At 60.0% G+C, this 16,844-nt stretch overlaps 1 protein-coding gene across 1 annotated transcript in view; it reads right to left on the bottom strand.

The window, feature by feature from the left end:
• Positions 1 to 11,944, bottom strand: part of MACF1 (microtubule actin crosslinking factor 1) — a 121,896-nt gene extending 109,952 nt beyond the window's left edge. The window contains exons 1-5 of the mRNA XM_074162236.1: positions 11,833 to 11,944; positions 5,369 to 5,430; positions 4,204 to 4,293; positions 2,761 to 2,865; positions 730 to 807 (exon numbers count right to left, since the gene is read on the bottom strand). Coding sequence (XP_074018337.1) covers positions 730 to 807; positions 2,761 to 2,865; positions 4,204 to 4,293; positions 5,369 to 5,430; positions 11,833 to 11,944 — 447 coding nt within the window. The remainder of the gene's footprint in view (positions 1 to 729; positions 808 to 2,760; positions 2,866 to 4,203; positions 4,294 to 5,368; positions 5,431 to 11,832) is intronic.
• Between the last annotated feature and the right edge of the window lie 4,900 nt (positions 11,945 to 16,844).

A 16,844-nucleotide genomic window follows, 5' to 3' on the forward strand; every position in this document is an offset into this window, starting at 1 on the left:
CATCACGGCGGGGAGACCTGACCGAACAGGCGGAACGGGACACCCAGCCCCCGGGGGCTGCGGGGGTTTTTACCCGCAGAGCCAACAAGTCTGGGGATGTATCCCACTGCTCCGGGCGGGATCTGCCCGGGGTGGGGTGGGGGGGGCAGCGCAGAGGATGCCTTATCCCTACCAGCCGCACGGGAGCTGCGGATCTGAAAAGCACCTCCCAAAAGCTCGGCGGAGGGAGCCTGCCCTCTGAAAGCCAAAGGGTCCAACACGTCCAGAGGGGTGATGCCACCCAACGAGGCACCCGGCTGTGCTGGTGCCGAGGCCACGGTGGCGTGGGGCAGGGCAGGAGCCAGCTGTCCCCTGTCCCCCGAAGCTGGTGGGAAGGTACAGACGTCCATCCCCACCACCGGCATCTGCCGGGGAGCCCCAGGTGAGGCTTTTGGGGCGCAGAAGGGACCGTCTGTGACATTTGCAAACCCCTTTCCCAGAACTGGAGTCCGGTCCCTCATTTTGATACTGGTTTTTGGGCCGCATGGGTGGTTCTGAGAGCGCACAACGCCTGCGGGGGAAAGTCCCCTGACACCCATCCTCAAACAGCACCGCAGGGACGGGCACATCCCGGCACAGGCTGACGCTGCTTCTTGACACCCTTCCCGAGATGAACCTCCCTCCCCCCGAGGAGAAAGAACCACAAATCACTCAAGCTCTGCGTCTGGACCAGCCAACATCAGCCCTTACCTGTCGCTGCTTCAGGAAATCCAGGGCGATCTGCACGTTCTGCAGCCGGTGGAAACGCATCCGCCCCTTCTCACGCGGCTGCAAGAGAGAGGAGACCAGCGTCACGTCAGGCTCGCGGGGACGGGGCCGGCAGCCCCCCCTGCCCACCATGCACAGCCACCCCCCGCATGCCCCGGGAGCCACCGGGCAGCCCCCCCACCGTGCTCAGTGTGCTTGTGTGACCCCCCCCCCGCCGTGCACCCCACACTCCCAGCTCTATCTTCTTGCTCCGGAGGCAAATTAAGTCACGGCTACGCACCATCCTGCTGGGAGAGAGGGAAAAAGGCCACGGTGGGGCAGGAAGGTGGGGAAACCCTGAGATTGTCACCTCCTCAGGGTGCCACGAGAGCCCAGGGGGACACGTCCAGGCTCTGAGCCAGGCACTGCACAGCAGGATTGGCTCAGCCTCTAGATCCCAGGGCAGGATCTCACCCATTGAGAGCCGGAGAGGGACTCTTTGTCAGGAGGTGTAGTGACAGGACAAGGGGTAACGGTTTTAAATTGGAAGAGGGGAGATTTAGATTAAATATTAGGAGGAAATTCTTTCCTGTGAGGGTGGTGAGGCACTGGAACAGGTTGCCCAGGGAAGTTGTGGATGCCCCATCCCTGGAAGTGTTTAAGGCCAGGCTGGATGGGGCTTTGAGCAACCTGCTCTAGTGGAGGTGTCCCTGCCCATGGCAGGGGGGTTGGAACTCGATGATCTTTAAGGTCCCTTCCAACTCTGACCATTCTATGGTTCTATGATCCCATGGTCAGCCAGACCAGAGGGATCAGCAAAGAGAGATTTACCCGAGCAGGTACCTATCCAGGAACAGGACAGGTACACGGAAGGATAGGAAGCAGAGCAGATCTGCTCCATAGCAGGTCGTGGGGACCCTGGCAGGGACCGGACGCAGGTCCCCAGTGACAGTAGAGAACCCCTGACCTCAGCATCAGCCTCCGCAGCCCTGGCCCAGCTCCTCCTGCGCTCAAGCAGGGGCTGCTGCTCCAGGAACCATCTCTGAGCCCTTGGGCAGAGGAGACACAAGGTGCCCTGGACTCTGTCATCACCGCTGCTGCGGGCAGGGGTTTTTCCGAGGTACCCGGTGGCTGAGCTGCGGCTCGGGGAAGGGTATGGGACACTGGGTCTGCTCCAAATCAGCAGAACCGGGGAGGATCGATGCCCAAATCCTGATCCCAGCCTCAACGCGAGGCATCACCAGGATGCTCTGACCCACGAGGACACCCCGAGTCCCCTGAGTCACCTTCCTTCCCCAGCCTGAAGGGGAAGCGCTGTCCCTGCAAGGGGAACATCTCCAGGAAGGTGCTGCAGCCCCAGCTCCTCCTGCGCTGCTCCAGGAGGGAGGCGACATTGTGCACAAGGGAATCGTCACCCAGAGCAAGGGGGCTGGAAAACCCACCTTCTCTTGCACCTGAGCAAGGTTTTGGGATCCAGCCCCTTTAGAGTGACCCTCGTCTGGGGCCAGGTTGTGCTCCCACCTCCACGCACATGCACGAGGTCACTGGTGGCACCTCGGACCCTACGGTGACACCAGCCCCACGAGAAGGTGCCCGTGCCCGGAGCCTGTCCATGCAGTGCCAGGTGAGCAGCCATCACCGCTGTCCCCCGAGGGGACCCGGCGGGCAGCAGAGTGCAGGGACCCATCCCTGTCCCCTCCCGCTGCGTGGTGGGGGGACGACACATGCTGTCACACCAGGTGGGTGGCGTGCCCTGACTGCGGGTGACACTGCCGTGCACGCACAGATAATCCAGTTCAGGTGACCACAGCCCGGTAACGAGGACCGTGGCATCGGGGGCCACTCCGCTCTTACACCTTCCCCTCCGCAGACCCTCGCTCGGGGCGAGTTGGGTGGGTTTGATGAAAAATCATGGATAAAATCCAAGGGAGAGGAAGGTCGGAGCCCCCAGCGATGCTGGGCTGCACTGGACTATCTGGCGCCACTCCAGTATCCAACCAGGGACGCGCTGTGGCTGGGGCAGACTCGACCTACTTCTTCATCATCATCATCTTCCTCCTCACGCTCCTCGCTGCTTGCACGGCACCAGGCCGGCGCTTTCACCAGGCGAAGGCTCCTCTGAGCGGGCGGCTCTACTGGCTAACGAGGAGGGGAGGGGACAGCGGCGACGGGAGGGTGACACATCGGGGGGGAGACAGAATGGAAACCAAAATGCAACAACACCCAGGTCAAAAAGGAAAACAAAAAAAAAACACCAACAAACCCAAAAGAGCGAGGAGGAAGGCGGCTGGGTCTCCGGCACACCCCGGGCTCCAGCGTGGAAATTTCCGCCCCCCACCCCGGCTTCGGAAGCCGGAGCGAAGGGAAGGAAGTTGTCTGGATCACAAGGAGCTCGATCCAATTTTTCAGCCCCCACAAAAACTGATTTGGCATCTCTGGAGGGTAACGGAGGGAGGGAGGGAGGAGATCTTTGCCCAGATCCTATTTTAGGGGAAAACTAAAATAATTCCTGCTGTGCCACCCTGCTGCAGGAATCGGGATCTTCTCAGAGCTGAATGAATGTGTCAGTCTGAGGAGGAGGAGGAGGAGGTGGTGGTGGAGGAAGGAGGGGGAGACTCTACGATGCTCCAGACGCAGGAAGAGGTTTGCACGCCGCCGACTGCTACAAGTGCAGCTCGTGCAGGAGCCGAGCACGGGGCGGGAATGCCAAATCTGAGCTGAACCGCTGGGCACGCCGTCACAGAAAGGCTTTTAGTCAAAGTTTAATCAGCCTTCCAATATCTGAAGGGAGCTACAGGAGAGCCGGAGAGGGACTCTTTGTCAGGAGGTGTAGTGACAGGACAAGGGGTAATGGTTTTAAACTGGAAGAGGGAAGATTTAGATTAGATATTAGGAGGAGATTCTTTGCTGTGAGGGTGGGGAGGCACTGGAACAGGTTGCCCAGGGAAGCTGTGGATGCCCCATCCCTGGAAGTGTTTAAGGCCAGGCTGGATGGGGCTTTGAGCAACCTGCTCTAGTGGAGGTGTCCCTGCCCATGGCAGGGGGGTTGGAACTCGATGATCTTTAAGGTCCCTTCCAACTCTAACCATTCTATGATTCTATGACTCTAAGTTATTATCTGTTATTTTAACTACGGAGCCAAATCTAGAAGATGAAGGTGTGTAAGCCTTCCCCAAAAAAGAAAAAAGAGCTCTACCCAGGGCACCATAAACCCGTGGTTTTAATCCCATGCTTTGGTGGTATCCAAGAGACCAGCCTGGGGTTTGAGTGAAAATAAATAAAATAATAATAATAAATAATAATAATAGAAATAATAGTAATAATAATAAAAAAAACCAACAAGAGACATTTGAAAACAAAAGTATGGCATAAGAAATGACAGCTGATGGCTGGGAACGGACGGGAGCAAGGGGAGGATAGAGGGGGGTTCCGGGGTGGGGGGCACAGCAGCATCGCAGCCCAGCCCTGGGGACTTACCAGCTTCACCCCCGACAGCACCTCCAGGAGGGAGATGAGGTTGTGGCCATCTCGCAAGTCTTCGTAGAGATCGTTGATGTGCTTGCGCACCTGGGGAGAGCCGGGGAGGAAAAACCATCAGAGCCGCTCACAGACGCCTCCCTCCTTCCAAGCCGCGTCCATTTAAAATGGTTATTCTAGAATTATCCCTAAGGAAAGCAGCCTCCCGGTTCCCCAATGACCTGGCAGAAGCTGCTGCCAGTTTTAGGCAGGAAATCAAACCCGTAAACCACCCGCACTCCAGGCGATCCCATAATCTTGCAGGCAAACCTCTGCAGAAAGGGTAGCCCGGTCCCCAAGCGGCGGTTTTATCGCTCACACGACTTTACAGCATCTCCCGAACCCGCGGCACCGAGCTTCCACCCCAGAGCAGAGGAGGTTTCTGTGGGGCAGCGTGGCCTCGGTACCTGCTCGAATCCCAGCCCTTGTCCTGGGGTTTTACTCTCCTGGGAATCCCCAGATGTTTTCCCACAGCAGCCTCAAGATTCCTCTTTTTTTTTTTTTTTCCCCTCTTTTGGAAGATTTACAAAGGTTTGCAAAGCTGGCAGGAAAATACAGCTGTGACACCTAACACCCAAATGGCTTTTTTTTGGTCTTTTTTTTTTTTTTTTTTCTTTTTTGGCAACTGGAGAATTAATTAAAAAAACACCTGGCATTAACCAAGAAAAGCAGAAGGCACCTTGTGGTGCGGTGTTAATCCTGCTTAGCCCCACTCCGGCTGCAAGCATCTCCCTTTGGGGCAGGAGCATTCTTCCAAAGCCAAAAAAGCCCCTTTGCCTTGGCAAGAGGGATGTGAGGGGGGAGCAGCCCCACGCTGGGACCCCCCCCTTCCTTCACCCCGGCTGCCCCCCCATGGGGGAGTGCAAGGACCCCAGGGAATGGAAGGACCGGAGGCAAATGTAATAAAAAGGGCTGCGTGGCGATGTTACAGTGCCCTCCAAAGGCACCGCCACATTTCCACTGCAACCATCTCTGCTCTGAGCACAGAAACACCCAAATCCAACACAAAAATCCCCAGAAAAAAAATAAAATAAAAATCGAGATGCATTTATCTGCCAGTCCTGAGCCAAAACGGACGGACGGATGGTCATTTAACCCGTCTTACAATAGAATACATGACTCTTACCTTCATCAAATGTTTATTGACCCATTTAGTGAAGGTTTTCTTTTGGACTCTGTCCCGTTCATCTGTCAAAAGAAGACAAAGGCGGCTCTTGGTCAGTGTTTCTCATGCAGAAACTCAAATGACTTTGAAATGAGGGGAAGAGACAGAGGAATCGCCGCCGGTGCCAGGACCACGGGACGGATCCTGCACCCGCCCAGGGGAACAGAAGCTGCTTATTCACGGGTTTGTGCGAGACTGGATCCTTCAGGCGGCTCCGAGGTCTCTCTCGGGCAGGGATGGAGGAGCATCCACCCGGCCAGAACAAAATACGCTGCTTTTTACGGGGAAAAAATAGAGCTATTTGAATCAAAGCAGTGTGAATGGCTGGGATGGATATAGCTGCAGTTGGCAGCGGCAAATGAACCCTGAAAATCTATCCCCCTGGCCGGGACCCCTGAGCCTCCTTGTCCCCTCGGGCCAGCAGTGTAGGGAGGGAGGGGGGGTTTGCCCGAGCCCCCCCTCTGGCTTTAGGAGGGTGTCCTCCTCCCCTGCCCGCTCCCAGGAGGTTTAACACATTATATAAACCCCACAGATGTCCCGTAACAGGCCTCTGCCGGGCACCGGCAGCGCGTGCAATTAGCAGCTTATTCTGTCGCTGTATTTTTGGTTCATTGGATTGTCAGGATTTAAGGTTTATTTCCATCCCGCGGCTCAGCCGAAGGCACTCTGGCCGGACGCTGGGAGCTCCGAATGCCAGTGGGGCAGGGTGACAACGTGGGTCCCTGTACCCAGGGGGTCCCAGTCCCCTGGGGAGCAGCAGGGGTGGCCGCCAGCCCCCCGGGGGGGGGGACAGAACAGGAGATTCGTGGTGATGCCAAGCAGCAACGTGGGATGGGGGAGCCCCCGGCAGGCTTTGCCCTGCCTGTTCTCGGTGCCAAAAATAGTATCACGCAAAAAACAAAGGCAAACGAGGAGAATGGAGGGTCCCAGGGGGCACGGAGGGTCCCACAGCCCCCACCTCCCCACTCCTGGGCAGCAAGGAGGGCTCAGGGCAACCCCGGCAGCCAGCCCCTGTGCCAAACGGGACCGCCTGGTTTTACCAACATCATTTCAGAGCAGAGAGTGCCCGGTACCGACCCCCGGCACCCGACCCCCGGCTTCCAATGCTGCCCCATCCAGCCTAAGGGATCCCCGGGACCAAGCGGGAAAGGACAAAACCCCACTATCCCCAAGACATCCCTTTGATGCCACGGGCCAGTAGGCAGAAGCCACCCTTGCTTTGGTTTTAAGCCAAAAATCAAGAAAATGGGAAAAAAACAAACCAGTATCTCTCAGGCTGGGCTCCCCAGCCACGCTGCGTGTCCTGCCCGGATGGCCCCACATCCCCCCTTCCCAGGGTGGGGTGTCCCCGCACTGGCCGGGCAGCCATGGCCCCGGGGACCCTCCCGGGGTCGGGAAAACCTCCCCACGCCTCAACCCACGCAGATTTGAAAGCACAATCAAACATCCCTCCTCCTCCTCACCCACCCCACGGCTTCCCCCCGTCCGAGAGCCCCGCAGTAAAACACGTGGCACGTCACCGGTGAAGCCCTTCCACGCATCCCCCCCTCCACCCCGCGGCCACGGCACGTAACCAGGTGCCAAAACCCACCCGCCGGTGGCCACCCTCCCTCCCCACGAGGATGTGGCCGAGCCACGGTGCCAAGCCTGGCACTGCCAGCCTCCGCCAGCCATAGGAAGCCACGTCACCCCCACGTGTTTTTGGGGACCTTTCCTTCACCCGACCCCCCCCCCCCCCCCCCCCCCAGAGCCACGGTGCCGGGTCCCTTCCCAATCCCAGCATTAATTCCAGGTGGATAAAGCTTGGGCCGTCCCCTGGACACGCCACGGTGGCCTGGTGGGGGCTGGCGGCGGGTTGGGAAGGGGAGGACGGGGGGTACTAACCGATGCAGCACATCCGGCACACCAGGCAGGCGCTCAGCCGCCTCTCCTCCCCGGAGAGACGCCACCTCTCCATCACCCGAGCCCAGGATGGGCAACGCCGGCTCCTGGGGAAGGGTCTTCTTGGTGTCGCCACCCGCTCGCCGACCTCGGCCCCGGCGGGTGGGTGACTTCTCGGCCGCAGCTCCTCCCACCGCGCCACTTCCTACACCCGCTGCCCCCGGCGCGGGCACCGGCCGTTCCTCCTCCGGGGCATCACGACCACAAAACCCATCGCGACGCCAACGGCCGCGTCGCCCCGTCTCCCCGGGCTGCTCCGGGTGCTCCCAGCCCAGGGTACCACCGCTGTGGCAGCTCTGCGCCAGCAAAATCCTCGCCGTCCCGCGCTCCCGATGGCCGGCAAATCCGTTGGGAAAGCTCCCAGTGAGGAAAGGCAGAGCTTCGCCCTCCTGCGAGCGAGCGAGAGGTGGCTCCGAGGCGCGGTGCCCAGCGCGGTGCAGCTCCCGGCAGCAGAAAACCAGCGGGCTCAGGGTGCCGGGCACCCAGCAGGCTCTTGGCTTGTTTTCCCTCGTCTTGTTTTCCAGTTAATTGCACCGGGGACGGGAGGGACAATGCCGGGCTGTTCTCCCGGCTCCCGCCTGCCCGCTCGCGGCTTCTTCCCAAATCATTTCCCGGGTCCGAAGCGCCGGAGCCAGGACCCCGCTCGGCACGCGGGGAGATAACGGGGGCCTCCTTATCACCGCCTCTCTTCCTTTTCTTCTAAATATAATCCCTCTGCAGACCTTTTGCCGGCAGGAGCCCCACTGCCCCGGCCGGGAGGGCCAGAGGAGCCTGGGGAAGGCGGGAGCGTGTCCCCGAGCATGGCAGGGAGCACGCGGGGACGTCGGCACGTCACCGAGTCCCCCACGGAAAGTCTGCAGCGAGGCAACTCTGACGCCAAATCCGGGGGGTGCCCGCAGGCCAGCGGCTCCTCAGGGTGCTCCCTCTTCCCATCTCCTGCAGAAATTGGGGGGTTTTCTTCCCCTTTTTGGCCCCGTCTCACCAGCTTTGGGTGGTTCCCGGGCTGTAACCAGATTACACCTCCCCACTCCGCGCCCGCGCTATCGTCTGAGCTAATAATAATGCCTGGTTACTGCTTACTAACGATATTAAGGCATTGCAAGCTTATCTCTCCCCGGCTAATCTTTTCCAGAGTCACCCTGATAAGCAACTCGTTGCAATTCTCCCATGCCTTTCCTCCCCCCTGGCTAGCAGGGGTTCGCTGGCCCCAGCCGCCGAGAGCCACCCTGTCACCAGCTGGGGACAAGGAGCGGAAGGGATGGCCTGGGCAGAGGGAAGGCGTGGATGGAGGGAAGGTTACAGCGACCGAAGGAAATCACAAGCCAGCGGTGGGCGAGGGCAGGAGAAGCCGACTGCGGACCCTCGGGTCCCCCCCCGCACACGCAGGGCACGGAGGAAAGGATGGTGGCAGTGACGCAGGGAACGTTGCCGGCGAACGGAGACCCTGCTGCCAGCAGCACCAGTGGGAAGCTCACTCAACTGAACGTGCCCGTGTGCCACGCAACCACGGCATGGCTTCCAGCACCACCGATGCCATCGGAGCCGCAGGGACGCTTCCAGCTGCAAAACCGCCTCGGTGTCGCTGCTTTCCCAAGACAGGTCGGATTCGTAGAGAGGAAAACCCTGACGAGCCAGGCAGCAACGCAGCCCGAGCCACAGCCACGCTTGTCCCTGTCCCCATCCCTGCCCAGGCAGAGCCCAGCCCTGGGGTCAAGGATCACTGTGGGATAGCCCAGGAGTGCTCCGAGTCCGGTCCCGGCTGCTCCCCAGGGCAAGTGAGGAGCAGGGTTCTGTTCCCTGCATCTCCTCCACTGCCTGCATCTCCTCCTGCACCAAACCCCTGCAGGATCACACGTGCCGTTCAATTCCCTCCCCACCTCCTCTCCCCCCCATCGCACATCACAGCACAGTCCATCGCATCCCCAGAACCGGAGATCCCAAAGGCACCGGGACGCTGTCTGCCATCCCTCACGGCGGCATGAATCCCCCGCAGAGGGACCAGAAGCAGCAAGGACCAAGAGAGTGAAGGCGACCACCAAGGGGAAGGTGGGTTTTGAGTTTTCCCACCGCTGTAAGACCCCCAAGAGTCTTACAGCTCTAGTCCCCCAGCTAGAGAGGGGGAATGGGGAAAACCATCCTGCCCCATAGCTGGTTTCCAGCACCCCAAAACCGGGGGCATCAGCTGAGCATGGGAAAAAGCTCCCACTCACCATCCCGCCGGACCCCAGGACGCCCAGGCACTTGCCATCGTCACCGGCAGGGCTCCTGCAGGCACCGGGTGCCAAAGACCCTTCCACCACCACCCCAACACAGACATTCTCCCCCCAGGTTTGCCCACGGCAGCCTCCGTCCTGGCAGCCTGCCTGGTCCCAGCAGCTCCCAACACGCCCAGCCGGGAGCTGCTGCTCCCGCCAGGATCTCTCCTCCATCATCTCTGCCCTTCCTCGCCGTCAGACTCCATCACCCTCTACCTCCTCCTGCGACACCCCGGTTCCCCCCTCTCCAGGCTGGGACGGGGCTCTCCGGTGCTCCCTTTGCCATCCCGAGAGGGAGCCCGGGGGGGATCTCGGTGTCCCCCATCAGCTCCTTCAGCCTCTCCTGCTGGAATAAAGCCTGGAAGCAGCTCCCAAGCTTTTTGCTCCTTAATTCCTGATAAAGCCAAAGGAATACGGAAGACGCTGGAGGAGCTCGCAGAGACCTTGAGGACATCCCCAAGCCCGTGCTCAGCGTGGAAGCAGCTCTCGCATTAAACCAGAGCCAGCCTTGGGGGGGAAGGAGGGCTTTGTTACATATAAATGTCTACAAACAAATTTTTAAAGCATTGAAACCCATCCCTTTCACTTTGAACTCCTTCAAGGCAAGCAAAGAATGGGAATGCGCTTTTTTTTTTTCTCCTCCTTTTTTTTTTTTTTTTTTTTTTTTTTTAACGTGGTACTTTTAAGATGGGGAATATGAAAAAAAAACCAACCAAAAAAAAAAAAAAAAAAAAAAAACCAAACCTGGCTGGCACAGGAGCACGAGGTATTTAAAATGTGCTGGCTGCCAACTCACGGGCTGACATAATCCATCCCGATAACAGAGCCGACCGGGCAGGATTTACAGAACCTTTCGAAAACAGGGAGAGGAAAGGGCGTCTGATTCAGCCCGGAAGAATGCAGAGGAGATACCTGCAGTGGGAAACTCTCCAGGAGCCGGATATTTAATGAGGGAGACACCTGAGAAGCGGTGATGCAAAGGGAGAGCCGGGCGGATGCTCCGCGAGCGTCACAGGGCAACAAAACCTGCTGGAAGATGACCCTCGTCCCCCAGGATGCTGCGCCGTGGGGTGGGCATCACCTGACCTTTACTGGGGAAGGAAAGACGAAGGAAAAGAGGTATTGAATCTATTTGCTGCTTGCAATACTTAAACCGGGATTTTTTTTCCAAAAGGGATGGATTTCTGTAGGGAGAAGCAGCGGGTCCGGGGAGGTGGGAGGAGATGGTGGGGTTGGGGAATGATCCCTCGACGGAGCCCAGCACAACACTGCCCCGACCCTGAGATTAATTAAGTGGACGGGAGACGGCGGGTCCGCGGGAGGGATTTCCACGAGGCTGGGTTTAGTGGGTAACAGGGCACATTTCTGCCTGTTTGCGCAACTTGGTCTCAAAAATCTCTCTCCCTGTAGTTTTAGGGGAGGAAGGAAGAAGCGTATCCCACAGCAATATTTGGGAAGAAGTCCCCGCGAGCTGCCCAGGCTCCACGGTCCCGCTCCTCCGCATGGAAAAAGAGAAAGAAAAGGGGGAATCGGTCACGGTCGTGGGGAAAAGACCCCGCGCGGAGGCACAGGGGAAAGCAAGCCCTGCTGGAAGAGGGGAAAAAAAAAAAGGGAGGAATCAAAACAAACTAATCCCAGGAGGAAGAGGTCAGGACGGAGAAGGAGCTGCTGAGTCCCTGTCCGGGGCCCGGAGCTATCGCTCATCCCTGTAACGAAGCCTGTCCCTCCTCGAGCAGCGGTCATGTGCGAGCCCTATTTTGGGAAACTGAGGCAGGGTGAGCCCCAGCTGCTCCGTGAGCTCCTGCCAGCGCCGGGAGGAGCTGCCGGCGCCGGTGGCTCGCCGGGAGGCTGCTGTCACGGCCAGGGGCAGGAGCCCGGCAGGCAGAACACTAGCCACGTGTCGTGGGCTTATGCCCAGACAATAAACAGCCTCCTCTCCAGCGAGACACCCCCGTTCCCAGCCGTTCCCACCCCCGCGGGTGATGGGAACGGGTGGTGAGACCAAATTTAGGCACCTAAACCTCTGCCCCCCCCCCCCCCCCCCCCCCAAACCCCCACATGGGGACCAGGGCCACCGGGAGGATCCCCGCCACCCCATCCTCATCCCTCCTCCCCACCAGCCACGTCTCTCATCACCACGGCTCTCGGGGAGGGAAAACAAGCCGTGACCCTTCGCCGGCCATCTTAGTGTCACCCCCCCGCCCCCCTCCGGCCCCTGCCCTGGGGGGCCACCCCTACCTTCTCTGCTCCGGCTCCTCCAGTACAAGACGCCGGCGATGCCCAGGACGTGGCTGAGGACAAAGGCGGCGGGCGGCAGATAGGAACTCTCCGAAAGAGGCATCGTCCCTTATTCCCGCCCCGTTATCCCGAGCCCGGTTCCGAATTTCTTTCTCCCGTAGCTGCCGGAGAGCCCGGCATCGCCGGGAGGGTGAAGGGACCCGGGGCTGGGGGGGGGGGGGGGGGAGGAAAAGCCCAGTCGCTGCCTGCCGAAAACTTCCGAAAACTTCCTGCCTGTCCCCTCGGCCTCCAGCTGGCCGTGTCCCCGGAGCTGGCAGGGCTTGGGGACAGCCAGCGTCGCCGGGACGGGGCCAAAGAGATTTGGGGGGGCGGGTAGAGGGAGAATGCGAGCGTCAGGCCGGCTCAAACATCTTTCCTCGGCGTTCACGCGGCCAAACTTCGTCCCCCCCCCGCCCCCCGAACGGGGGGCGGGGGGGGGACGAAGTTTGGCCGCGTGAACGCCGAGGAAAGACGTCATCTCCTCAATTTCCATTCCCAGCTGGAAGGTCGGCAGCGGCTCCGGCAACAGGGGTATCGGCGGGAGCAGCTGCCGTGCCGGCATCACCGCAACATCCCGGTATCACCGCAACACCCCGGTCCTCATGGGGGGGGGGGGGGTAGGGGGGGGGGTGGTTCGGGAGCAAACTTTGCCCCCTGTGGTGGGTGACAGCCCGGTGTCCCCCCCCCCCCTGCTGCCGACACACCGAGGGAAGCCCGCAGCGGGTGGGACGATGCGGGTGGCATTTGGTGGCATTCCAGTGGCAGTGGGTACCCCCCCCCCCCCCCCAACACCCTGGGCTGGACCCAGCATCAAGCCTCTTTGCAAGAAATCTCTGCCCAGTAAGAGGAGGAGGCGGCGGGGGGGGGCGGAAAAGCCAAATTAACCAAATTTGGGCTTCTGGGAGTCGGGTACCCCGAGTACTTTTCCCCTCTCCCTTCCTGGAAGCCCAGAGATGAATGAATTAATTGCCAGGACACCCCCAGAGCCCAGAGAGGGAAAATAACCCGCAGAGGATGCTCTGAGACAAAAGGCAAAGCTTCATCTCTGGGCAATCCTGCTTCGGCAGGGGAGTTGGACCAGATGATCTTTACGGTCCCTTCCAACTCTAAAAATTCAGTGAAATTCAGTGAAATCCACCTCCCGGCCCTTCTGGCCCCCAGCATCGCACCCCGCGCGGGGGGACTCTGCGGTTTATTCACCGTTAGCGCCGCGCTGGGCGTTAAACCCTGGCAGTTTCGCTTCTTTTTCGGCACCGTTTCCGAGCACGGCACGGGGAAACCGAGAGAGAGCAGGAGCCCCGGCCGCGGCACGGCCGTTACACCCCCACATACACACACCCCCCCACCCGACCCCTTGGAACCACAAGCAAACTCTGTTTTGCTCTCAGAGCACATCGTGTGCCGGGTCCGTCCCCCCCCCCGCCAGCTCCCGGGGGGAAAAAAAACCAAAACCTCACTCTTAGAAAGTTGTATAGAATTAAATGCTCATTTTTTGCCTTTACCTTCGCAGAAGGGCTCAGGCAAGAGGGGGATGTTCTGCTGCCAGCGCTCAGCAGCGGAGGGGACATAGGCTAAGGCTTCCCGGAGCGTGGGACAGCGAAAAAACCACAAGATATAGGATGTCACCCGGACGCAATCAGAGATTTAAATGATGTTTATAACCCCCGAGCAGCGCCCCAAAAACAGCCACAACCCGGCCAGGCCCACCGAGAAAAGCAGACGGAGATAGACCCAAACGTGGCACCGTTCCACGGGGGACCCTGCGCCGCCCGCGACCCCCCCCAGCGCCCATTGGGCTAACGAGACGGGCGATAGAAAACACAGAGAGAATTACCCCGGGGCTGGGCGCTGTTGCGATATATTTTTCCAGAGCTTCAGCCCTGCCCGGATGAAAAATATCCCGGCATAGTTTTCATCTAAAGCAATCTGCTTTTTCTTAAGGCAAGGGGAAGAGCTGGAGGAGTAATGACCTGTCGGCAGCCACGAGGCCACCATAAATGGCCCCGAGCGGGGCAGTTAGTGTCCTGACAGGCAGACGGCTGCCGGGATGTGCTGGTGGAAAAAGATCTGGGAAGCAGGAGCTGGTTTGCCCCATCCCCTTCACCCTGGCGGCACCCATGGGGGCTCAGCCGCTTCCGTGATTCCCGGAGCCGGGAAAATGCACGGAGCACGGCCAGCTGCTCCTCTGGACAAGCCTAGGGGCAAAAAAACCTCTTTAAATATATATATAACGATATATAAACATATATATTTGTATATATATAGCGATATATAAACATATATATTTATATATATAAACATACATACAAATAATGCATGTTTATATACAAATACATTCTATATATAAACATACATACAAATAATGCATGTTTTCATATATAAATACACCACTCCCCCGCAGCAGGACAACCTGGGGACAGCGGTGGTCCCCCACTTCATCCCACCCAGTTTAACACTCTGTTTTCCGCCCCCCCCCCCCCCCCCCCATCCCTTCCACACTCCCCTCTCCGGCACACACCAGCCCGGCAGCCTCTCGCCGCTGCGGCAAGCCGGTAACGGCAGGAGGTGGCCCATCCGGGGCGCGGGGAACCACCAGCGGGTTTCGGGGTGACCCGTTGGTGGCACTGGGGGACCACCCAGCCCCGGATGCAGCCACCAGCTCCCCCCCCCCGCAGCGTGTGGCTGCACCCCCTTCCTGCCATGGAAACCGCCCCAAAACACAAACAGCTCATTTTTAGTTCCTTGCGAGGCGGATTATTTCAGCTTCAACCGTCGCCTCGGCCCGGAAAGGAAAGGGGTGGGGAGAGGACAAGTATCACCCGCCTGCACGGGAATTTGGGGAGCAGAGAAGATGTGCCCCCACCACTGTCAGAGGTCCCCACCTCGCAGGACACCCTTTTTATTTCACAGGGGGGCCTCGTGCAGCATTTCCCCCCCCAAAATGCTGCCACCCCCATCGCCGCTCCCTGTTTCCCCCTGGATTTTAGGGTACCCCACAGGATGGCTTTGGGGACACGGGCTGCCCTGGCCTTCCCCCCCCCCCCCTCCATCACTCCGGCAGTGCCTCTCGCCCGGAGCTGAGTCACCCTTGGCTTGGTGGGACCATTCCCCCCCCCCCCCCCCGCCACCATGCGCCTCCCCGGTGAGTAATGCTCAGCCGACACGGCCTCCGACTCGGCTGCCGGCTCCGGCATCTCCTTATATGACTTGGGAAGCTGCCGGGCAGCCGGCACCCGGGAGCCAGGCACAGCCCACAACCTCACCGGCACCGCTCGGGGACCCAGCCACCCCAGCATCGGGGGACAGCCACGCCACCGGGATGCTCTTCCGTCCCCCGGCCCCACGGGCTCCGGCCAGGGACCCGTGTCCCAGCCCCAGGAGGTGGCAGCCAGGTGGCACTGTGGAAGCGCCGAAGCTGGCGGCACCGGATGGCGTTGGGGATGGTGGCCAGAGCCAGAGCTGCCACCCGGTGCCACCGTACCTGGGGTGAAGCATCTCTCAGGGCTCTGCCGGTGCCCACAACAGATGGGGGGGAGGTGTGTGTTGGGGGGGGGGTCCTTGCAGTGCCCCCAGCCAAGCCCACCAAAGTGCCCGCCGTCACCCACAGCGGGCACTGCTGGACGTAGAAGCGGCCACGAGCACATCATGGGTTTTACAGAGGGGCTTCTCCGCAGTGGGATCACCCCACGCCGTGGAAGGGGACACCCCACTCCCCCCCCCCAGCAGGGAAAAGGACCCATCCGGTGGCGCTGCTGAGCACGCACAAACTCGTGACTGCAGTCTGGGGCCTGGCCTTCCTGCCCTGCTTCCTCTGCGATGCTTTCCCCTTTCTGTTGTTTTTTCCTCCCTTCTGGGAGCTTTAAGGGCAAACCTCGGTCACTTGTGGCAGCGGCTGAGAATTCCCGAGGAAGGAAAAGAGACTCCGGGGTTTCGGACCAGGGATGCCCAGGAAAAGGGCAGACACTCATCACCCGCTGCTCCCCGGGGACAGGTCCTGCGGGGGAGCCCGGCTTGGCTCTGCCCTCCGTGGGGGCTGGATGGGGGTCACAGTGCTCGAGCAAAGCCACTGCACCCCTAACCCCAAACCGGGGGACCGAGCACACACCCCACACCGCACCCCACCTTTTCCCCTTTGAAAATACCCAGAGCTTGGCTAAACCCACGGCATCGCACCCTCTTTGCGAACACGCTGCTGTGGACAGACAGACAGACAGAGGGCTCGGCAAGACGCATCCCTGGCTGCCGAGAGCATCCGCACGTGCCGGCACACCTCCTTCTGCCGGCAAGCACGGGCAAGGGCCCTGCCGGGGCGCGGGGGCTCGCTCCACCCTGCCCGCGGCGCCAGGAGCCATGGGAAAGGAAAGCGAGAACAAAGATGACGTTTCTTGTGATCCGGGCTATTAAAAACAAGGTGGAACGAGGCAGGTTCGGGGCTCCCGGGGCTGCCCGCCGCATCCCCGCGGGACGAGCTCCTCCGCTTCGACTACAAAAAAACCTCTCCCCGCCGGTGAATCACCTCGCCCGAGCGTGTGCGGGCAGAGATGCCGATCCCCTCGCCATCCGGCGAGCCCCGACGCCGGAGCCCTGCCCGTGTGCCTCCGGCTCCTGGCACAGCGGGCGCATTCCCCGTGTTAAAACATTTCCTTCTGGCTTTCATCATCCCCCAGCGGCCGCAGCCCCGCCAAGAGGGATGGGGACGAGTCGGTAGAATCCCATGGTCCCACACCGGCCCCTCAGCATCATCCGGGCTGGAAAAAGGTCTGGAAAATATTGGGACTATGAAATATCCAGGGAAGCAATGCTCCTCGTGGCACTGGGAAAACCAACCTCCCCAGTCGGCAGGGTCCCACATGCTGGTCGCAGGGTCCCACAGCAGCCCCCGGCATCACTCGGGCTGGAAAAAGGTCTGGAAAATATTGGGACTATGAAATATCCAGGGAAGCAATGCTCCTCATTGCTTCCTC

Source organism: Numenius arquata, chromosome 21 (assembly GCF_964106895.1).
Source record: "Numenius arquata chromosome 21, bNumArq3.hap1.1, whole genome shotgun sequence".
Taxonomy (NCBI): Eukaryota; Metazoa; Chordata; class Aves; order Charadriiformes; family Scolopacidae; genus Numenius; species Numenius arquata.